The sequence below is a fragment of the Procambarus clarkii genome, chromosome 44, assembly GCF_040958095.1.
Source record: "Procambarus clarkii isolate CNS0578487 chromosome 44, FALCON_Pclarkii_2.0, whole genome shotgun sequence".
NCBI classification, from domain to species: Eukaryota; Metazoa; Arthropoda; class Malacostraca; order Decapoda; family Cambaridae; genus Procambarus; species Procambarus clarkii.
Window position 1 is genome coordinate 14,803,086 of NC_091193.1, and position 9,799 is coordinate 14,812,884.

General features: G+C 41.4%; 1 protein-coding gene across 1 annotated transcript; it reads left to right on the forward strand.

The window, feature by feature from the left end:
• Positions 1-4,943: 4,943 nt before the first annotated feature.
• Positions 4,944-7,207, forward strand: LOC138350148 (sodium/potassium/calcium exchanger 1-like). Its single transcript, XM_069300468.1, has 4 exons — positions 4,944-4,994; positions 6,169-6,448; positions 6,595-6,752; positions 7,076-7,207. Exons 1-4 carry the CDS (start codon positions 4,944-4,946, stop codon positions 7,205-7,207), a joined length of 621 nt encoding a protein of 206 aa, XP_069156569.1.
• Positions 7,208-9,799: the final 2,592 nt, after the last annotated feature.

Below are 9,799 nucleotides of genomic sequence, written 5' to 3' on the forward strand. Positions count from 1 at the left end.
TCTTGACTGCCTAGGTCATCATTAATCACCCTGATTAAACCATGGGGGTTCCTCATTTGCATTCCATTTTTTCTTTTTGGACTGAGACAAACTTGACCGCTGCCTTTACACCTCTGGGTGATGTAGTTCGTCATCTCTTATGCAGCCTTTCCTCTGAGCTCTGGTGCCCAGGGTATATCTAATAGGAATTTTCTTCTCTCCTCGCAGTTTCTCTTTCGGTATGTCAGACTTTTCTTGTTTGGTCCCTTGAGTAAGTTATTCCTTTTTCTACGACATACTCAAGCATCAGTATACGGTGAATTCTCTTCAAAGACAGAAAGTCGAGACTTAAAGAGTGATGAGAGATTCTGGGGTTGTGTAATCTGGCCTCGCCCTCCACGCACAGGAGTTTCAGCTCTGACGGCTGATACATGAAAATTTCGAAGCATTAGTAAAATACAAATCACCGCAAACTGACCACCTGCCTTGGACTTATGAGAATTGGCCTCGTCAAGTTAGGTGGTTTGCTTAGGTTCGTATCCTTCTAGTTAGGTAGATCCACTTCATATTTGAAACTTGCCAAATCAAGAGAACGGATTAGGTTGTGAATATTTTGTATTAATGTGAAGAATAATTTTAGTAAACAGGAGGAGATGGTGTGTCATCACTAGGAGGCCGAGTAGTATCTCTTGTACGACGTGTCAAAACACGGAACCCAAGTGACATCACTTGGATGCAGTGTGACATCAATGAGATGCCATCATTAGGATAAACTGTGACATCACTAGCACGCCATCAGACATACCGTATGTGTCAATATTCACATATCCCGTACCTGAGTTAAAACGAGGTTTTAAGGATTTATATATAATATTTCAGATTGTTAAGTTGGTATAGCAATGAGAGTGGACTCGGAACAACATACAATACGACACGAGTCATTTAAGACGTTGGAAACGGGACCCGAGTCAATTGAGACGTCAAAAGATAAAGGGACCTGAACCATCTAAGACATTTTTAAACGGCAGACTAATAAGAGAATGTCATATCGCTCCCGATGTTGACATTGATGACAATCAATGCTGGATAAAATTGCATACAAAGGGCGGAACTAGCATATTGCCTCAGGCCGCCGTAGCTGATGATATAGATAACTGAACTGATCTTTCCGAGGGGAAGTTAGAAGCAACAGTTGCTGTGGATAATTATATGATTGTTATTGAAGCTTCTCTACAATTGCTCCGTCATTATGTATAAATCTGCATTAGTTATGTGCGATGTATTGCATAGGCTGGACAAAGCAAATTTTATGAGGTATTTATCGATGATTGGATATGTGGGAGATAACATGAGAGAGAGACCTCATAAGTAATCCCAAACTCACATAAATATGATGTACAATAAATCATAGCGGCTCACAAACAACCTCGTTTTCTATTCGCGAGGCCTCGGTTGGGTTGGGTTGGGGAAATTTTGTACAGAAGTGTTGTAATGTGACAGTTGAAGAGCACGGGCCTGGAGAGAGACCACTAAAATTATAACAGTAACTAAAAATCCTGTGAATAAAACATGTAGAAAATCTTCACATTGTTAGGGAATTGTTAATGTAGTATGAGGGAGAAAATTCTTTCAATTGCTTATTTTGATAATTGAATGAACACATCTAGTTATCGTGGACTGTATTAGAGCCACCCATTAACACTTATAGTCAGCAAGGAAATTGTTAAGAATTAAAATAATGTCACTTAAAGAGGATCTAACTGCAGATTCCCAAATGAGCTGAGAATAGGCTTTTCTTTGCCGCATTACATTGGTTTAAACGGCAGAAACACTCGTATGAGGAAAGGAAATGGGGCCCCTCTTAGCATATATCAACAACATCTTGTAGTATAACACTAACGAGGCGAGTTGGCTCTACTCTCTCTCTGTCTCTCTGTCTCTCTCTCTCTCTCTCTCTCTGTCTCTCTGTCTCTCTCTCTCTCTCTCTCTCTCTCTCTCTCTCTCTCTCTCTCTCTCTCTCTCTCTCTCTCTCTCTCTCTCTCTCCTCGCTCGTTATATGACTAGAAAATGGTGGGTGTAGTGAGTGTTCTGTATAACATGACATATACCGCTGCCCACCACAAAGGGGAGCCTCCCCAACTGTGTAAACCAGTTGATATATTCAGAAGCGCTCAGATGGGGGTCCTGACCCCTGGAAGGTCAGTCAACAGGTACTGTGGAATTTAACGCGCACATCCTCACTGACCGACACCTATTGGGCATAGCTCTAGAACAGCGTTACAGTAGTTTTTTTCCAATTGGGTTGTAGACCCGTTAGCTGCTGTTGTAAATGCTCACTTACGTTCATGATGCATGCTTATTAGGACTCCCAAAGGCCTCAGTGATGTCATCCAGAGAGTAAAATGACAGGGTAGAAGTTTTTATATATAAATATAATGTTATATTAAGGGTGGTATATGAAACTATTTATCAAGTGTTCAGGGAGAATTTACATGGTCTTCTCTGAATGCTTTTTATTCTCTCCTGTATCCATACCCTTGGAGGTTCACCCAAAGTTATGGGCTTCCACGATTGTACTGGAGGTTCTATCCCTATTAATGTGTGTGTGTGTTCACCTAGTTGTTCACCTAGTTGCGCTTGCGGGGGTTGAGCTGTGCTCTTTCGGCCCGCCTCTCAACTGTCAATCAATCAACTGTTACTAACTACTATTTTTTCTCACACATACACACACACTCCCAGGAAGCAGCCCCTAGCAGCTGTCTATAACTAACTTCCTAATCGACGACCTTGACACACTTATGATCCAACATACCGTAAATGTCTGCTTATATAATTGAAGGTGACCTCAATCAGAGGATCTTCAATGAACTTACAGTTTTCGACCGGAGAATGTGCCGGCTATTTTTCCTATATCTGTTTCTACCTTTCCTCCCTTAATCCCTTCCCTCTCTTCCCCTCAGAATCCTTACTTTCCTTCTTTCCCCCCTGTATCCCTATCTCATCTTCTCTTCCTCCTACCACCCTTCCCCCATCTTCCAGTCATTATCTATGCGTGTCTGTCATCTTCGAGCTCTCTCTCCCTCCCTCCCTCCCTGCCCTCGGGAGCCAGTTGGCCAACTGGGTCGACAGTCATCGCCCCTTCTCCTTCTCCTTAGACGTGAGTGGTGTGAGGTGGAGTATCACTCAGAGAGGGAGACGCAGATGACGTTCGAGCTAATGCCACAACTTGGACAATTCGCATCGAACTCGATGGTCTTCGGTGAGAGTCTCTGCTCTTTCTTCTTGATTGGCTGCTTGTAATTGTATATTTCTACATTGATTGGATGGAGTTGATTTGCTGCAACCTTTTCTTATTATTCTTTAGCTCTCGCCAAAAGCCGGTTTGTTTACATTCTCTTGTTCTTGTCAGACGCTGGCTTGATTCCCTTCCCGGACGCCAGGTTGTTGAGCTTCTTATTCTTCTTAGATCAACAGGTCGTTGGCTTGTTGGTCTGACCGTTTTTGCGTCTCATAAACTGGTTCATATTTACCTACACCGAGATCAAATGCCATATGTAGTTATGGAGATAGGGAATAAAAATCAAATCTTTATAGGAATTTGTGTCTTGTTATAACTTTAAGACCTTAACGGCTATGCCGATTTTATACAAAATTTATATAGTCGATTTCCTTTATATATATATATATATATATATATATATATATATATATATATATATATATATATATATATATATATATATATATATATATATATATATAGACAGGAGCTAATTAGCTTATACCTCAGGCTTTGGCGATGGGCACAATTCGAGATTCTACTGGATTTTTTTCTAATTCTAAATAGAAGCCACGGGAGTTTCTGTGGAAAGTTCTAAATCATCACCAGACGTAGAGTTATGAGGACATGTTTAGGTACGAAACTTCATTTGGACTCTCCTGAGATCTCTGCCTTGCTCACTATGCAAATTGGTTTGTGAATGTCTTCATCACGTCACTGTTATTTGCAATTATTGCTTAGTTATATCGCAGAATATTAGCTCTGCTACTAATTAAGGGATAGATTTTATTGATGTATTCATAAGATGGGAATTTGCTGTCTCCGGTTTATCTGTCTCTTGAGGTGAGCTCTCTGAGTTCTCTCGAAGAGTCTGACGCATTATCATTTAGGAATCACAAGAGACCTATAGTTCTCTCTCTCTCTCTCTCTCTCTCTCTCTCTCTCTCTCTCTCTCTCTCTCTCTCTCTCTCTCTCTTCCTCTCTCTCTCTCTCTCTCTTTCTCTCTCTCTCTCTCTCTCTCTCTCTCTCTCTCTCTCTCTCTCTCTCTCTCTCTCTCTCTCTCTCTCTCTTTCTCTCGATGCTGTCATTCGCTTAGAATTCTACTCCAGGAGGTTATAGGTCTTCAGTAATTCCACCAGAGTTACCATTAATAATACGGAGGAAAATGCTTCTTTTACAGCATAAACATAACCTGAAATGTAAATATTTAATTCACTATTTAGAGTTTTTATTGAACATTTTAATGACTCGGCTTAAAAGATTCTGCGGTGAGGAAAGAGTTTAAACAATAAGAATTTTTTCTTAATTTTCTAAAAAAAATGGATTTGATTACTTTGCTACGAGTCATGTTATAATAATAATAAGTTTGCTAATAATTGTCAGATCTTTCAGTATATTTAAAGTTCCGTTATGAATCAAAGGACAATAGTTTTTCCTCTAGTGTTCTGCATCCAGCCAGCCTGTTCTCTCGATTTCTCCTCTGTAGACAACGACGTAGATTAGTTTAATTAAAAGCTTCAAAACCTGGGCTACTCACCTATACGGAGTCTACACTCATTAGTTCCCCCCAAAAAGCGACAAGACTAAAAAGGTTTTCCTTTCCATAAACCACCTCAAATTTACGCTTGAGTTGTATGAATATAAAATATGTAGTTGAATCATTACCAGAACCATTTGTTCCAACATGGTGGAACAGGTTAAAGGTGAAGAGGTTAAAGGTGGAGAGGTTAAAGGTGTAAAGATCATGATTAACGTTTCCTGCATGGAACCTTTATCACAAAAACACTTTATCTAAAACATAATAATCTTCTAACAAGTGTAAAATTCAGTAATAATTCAAGCGTCAGTCTGGCGAGAATTGTGACGTATCCAGCAAGCGTGTCTATCTAAAACCCATTAACGACTCGGCAAGTGGTATGTATCTTCAGCATGAATCGCTGTCTTTGGGGGTCTTATGTCCCTCCTGTCATTTCTCCTTCGACGCCTTCCAAGGCTCGAGGGATCACACCTGAATGGCTCTAATTAACAAAACCGCCTCATCCGCATTCATTAGCATAGGTAATCAGCTTGTGTTCATATCTCTTTCTCTCTCTCTCTCTCTCACTCTCTCTCTCTCTCTCTCTCTCTCTCTCTCTCTCTCTCTCTCTCTCTCTCTCATCTAAATATATATACACCGATCTGTCTATTTATCTTCTCATTCATCTAGAAATCTCCGATAATACAGCGTATCAGCCTAATTATAGATTAAATTACGTTTCTAAGTAATATTTAGCCTTTACAAAACTGCTATTTCCTCTAGAATGCACATTTACTTTCAGCCATTTCGTTAATATGTCGATATCCCATGTTGTCTAACTTGCTATCTTTGCTCGAGGCTGTCACCAGAGGATAGCAACAGTCACGCACAACTGCTGGCGACTGGAAATGTTGAAAAAGTTTTTACTGTGCTTTTCCTGTGTTCCGCTGAAAGCCAAAGTAACTGTATATTCCAGCAAGGCGTGTTATTTATTGTGGGATGAAACGTGGCAAGGCAATAGAAGTGGAGAGGTTAAAGGTGGAGAGGGTTAAAGGTGGAGAGGTTAAAGGTGGAGAGGGTTAAAGGTGGAGAGGTTAAAGATGGAGAGGGTTAAAGGTGGAGAGGTTAAAGGTGGAGAGGTTAAAGGTGGAGAGGTTAAAGGTGGAGAGGGTTAAAGGTGGAGAGGTTAAAGGTGGAGAGGTTAAAGATGGAGAGGTTAAAGGTGGAGAGGGTTAAAGATGGAGAGGGTTAAAGGTGGAGAGGTTAAAGGTGGAGAGGTTAAAGGTGGAGAGGTTAAAGGTGGAGAGGGTTAAAGATGGAGAGGGTTAAAGGTGGAGAGGTTAAAGATGGAGAGGGTTAAAGGTGGAGAGGTTAAAGGTGGAGAGGGTTAAAGGTGGAGAGGTTAAAGGTGGAGAGGTTAAAGGTGGAGAGGGTTAAAGGTGGAGAGGTTAAAGGTGGAGAGGTTAAAGATGGAGAGGTTAAAGGTGGAATGGTTAAAGGTGGAGAGGTTAAAGGTGGAGAGGTTAAAGGTGGAGAGGTTAAAGGTGGAGAGGTTAAAGGTGGAATGGTTAAAGGTGGAGAGGTTAAAGGTGGAGAGGTTAAAGGTGGAGAGGTTAAAGATGGAGAGGTTAAAGGTGGAGAGGTTAAAGGTGGAGAGGTTAAAGGTGGAGAGGGTTAAAGGTGGAGAGGTTAAAGGTGGAGAGGGTTAAAGGTGGAGAGGTTAAAGGTGGAGAGGGTTAAAGGTGGAGAGGTTAAAGGTGGAGAGGTTAAAGGTGGAGAGGTTAAAGGTGGAGAGGGTTAAAGGTGGAGAGGGTTAAAGGTGGAGAGGTTAAAGGTGGAGAGGTTAAAGGTGGAGAGGTTAAAGGTGGAGAGGTTAAAGGTGGAGAGGTTAAAGGTGGAGAGGTTAAAGGTGGAGAGGTTAAAGGTGGAGAGGTTAAAGGTGGAATGGTTAAAGGTGGAGAGGTTAAAGGCGGAGAGGTGAGAGATTGAGGAATTATAGACAACTGCATTGAGAAGTGAACAGAGTTCAGGGTTAGAGGAGAAATAGAGAGGAAGAGATGAAGTAAGAGGAGGAGAGAGGAGGAGAGAAAGTGAATAGAGTGAAGGATGGAGGAATGAATGAAGAGTGAAGGATGAAGGAAGAGTGAAGGATGAAGGATTAAAGACAATGTGAAGGATAGAGGAACGGACGGAGAGAGTGAGAAGGGGGAGGTGATGGGGGGGAGGGCATCTTCCTCCTACCACTTCCGGAGGGAGATGAAACCAGTATCTCATCTGAAGAGGCGGCATCAATCTCTCAGCCTCACTGGCCACCACCCGACGCCTCACCGGTAATTATCTCCCAAGGAAGGTGCGAGGAGGAGGAGAAGGAAGAAGAGGAGGACGAAGAAGAGGGGGGAAACGAAATGAAAAATTCGGGGGAAGAGAAATGAAGAATGGCTGAGCAATTAGGACGATAAAGTGGCTGGTTCGAGTCACCTCACAGCTCTAGTTTATTGTGTTTAGGAGCCGCAGAAGTCTAGGTGTGGGAGCGCCCTTCGCCTCGGCCTCTGACTCCAGATTTCAAGCCTTTCGGTGGAAGCCAAAACCATCAAGTAGTTTCAATGAGCTATATGAAAAAGAGTGCCGGGAAGACGGGACACCAAGAGCGGAGCTCTCATTCTGTAACTACACTTAGGTAATTACACTTAGATAATTACACTTAGGTAATTACACGCACAACAAATTAGCAATCAAACCTCGCGCTGCACTGGAGGAGACACAAATAAATAATAAAAAAAAATATTCCATACAATTTTAAACAATATAAACAAAACATGCAAGGGAAAAAATACGAAACTTTTTGTCAGACAAAAATACATCATAAAATATTACATACAAAATGCATGCATTTTTTTTAATTCACCAGAATACTGGAACGCGTAAATACATCAAAATAATCCATGACACTTTGTCATCGCAGCAGTAATTAAAAAACGAGGACTATACGACTGTATTGACCTCCAGACACTGCGATTGTGTCCTATTTCGAGACTGCTATAACCCCAGCACGCTCTTTTTAACCGTCGGTAAAGGTCTCCTCTGGAATGGCAATGGGTGCAAGTCCAATCTTTATGAATGCCGGGACTTAGTGGCTCCTGACAGCTGAGTGGACAGCTCTTAGGATTCGTGGTCCTTAGGTTCCGGGTTCGATCCCCGGCGGAGACAAATGGGCAAAATGTTTCTTTCACCCTAATCCCCCTGTTATCTAGCAGTAAATAGGTACCTGGGAGTTAGACAGCTGCTACGGCTGCATCCTGGGGATGTGTAACAAAAAGAAGGCCTGGTCGATGACCGGACCGTTGGGACGCTAAGTATCGAAATCATCTCAAGATAACGCTATGGGACGCGCCAGCCAATGGCAGAGCTCTCAGGATGCGAGTCTCTTGCTTCTTGATTGGCTAAGAGCTTCAGTCTGTGATATGTGGGCCAATCAGATATGGATACTTGTCACTTAATTCTGTATTGATTGAGACAGTCTTTTACTTACCTATCAGTAACTACGAGGAAGTGACCTCTAGCTCTTCATGCCCCGTCTGCTAGTCTTGTTGTACCTGTTGCGTTATGACTGAACTATTCTGAAGTCCGAATTCTTCGTCGAATCTGGCTGTAAAATTGTGGATGGAGGTGGCTTCCACGACTTCTTTTTTCAGTACAGTCTACTTCTTGACCAACCGTACAAAAATTACGGTACGTACGTACAGGGTACGTACCGTACCCTGTACACTCGTACAGGGTACGAGTGTTTCTTTACATTTGTTCGACTCATTTACAGTTCGCAGCTTCCACTTATGACCTCTGCTCCTACTTTATCTCACCATTAAAGAGACTGCCATTGTCCACCTTGTCAATTCCTCTCAGTACCTTGTATGTTGTGATTATGTCTTCTCTCTTTCTTATCTTCTCCCTGGTTGTGAGGTTCAGTTTCCTTACCTTATCCTTAGAGCTTAGATCTAGCACTAATCTTCTAACAAACGTTTGTATTTTTTTTATAATTAAATTAATTAAATAATCTGGGTTTTACTCTTCACAAGGTGTGGATTCCAGGACGGTACTGTATATTCTAGTATTAGTTTAATGAAGGCTGTTTAGAGTGCCTTGAATAAGATATAACTTAGGCCTTTCAGTGACATTTTACTGCTTGCCAGCGACTCATGCTGCCTAGGATAACCTATTTGTACTCACCTAGTATATTCACCTAGTATACTCACCTAGTATACTCACCTGCATTTGTGTACAGATTGTGTTGAGAATACGAAACTTTCTAGAGAATTTCACGAACAAAAGCGCTTTTTTAAATAACACAATTCATTGTTTTCAAAGTAAATATGACTCTATCGTGTTATGATGATACAAGAGGGTGTCAAGGAAGGTTCACGTCCACTCTCTAAACATAAAAATAAGTCATAATGCACCTCAGATATATTTCCGATGGTTCATATAATAAGAGAAAGGGGTTGACGCTGGGTAAAATAAGACTCACGTCCCTAAAAATAAGTCCTTATCCCAGTCCTGGTAGGTCCTCATTCCAATCACAAAAGTACTCAGTTGAGAGGATTTATTTGAGATATTAATCCTGGCTATGAGGCAGGGTTTATCCTTTACAAGCCCACTGCTAATCTCAGCCCAATCAGCTTCACACCTGCCCCTTGGATTATTCAGTTAAAATCTCCCTCTGACTCTCCCTAATTTTTTAATTAATTTCATGACACGTACAAGGTAGATAGTCAATATAATTACGCCAGACCCAAAATATGCCTTGTATCAAATAAAATATAAAATGTATGTTTCATCGTAAACAGTGTATAACAAAATATTCCCTGTATACTAAATACATCGTATAAAGTGACCCATAACGTCATGTTAACGATGTTTCCTCTCGTGATGTTTTCACAAGAGTAACTAAACATCCCCCCCCCATTCCCAAGCCAACTCCGTGATCGCATACATGCTCTGTTTCCCTTCCAAAGTCTCGTTGGAATTCT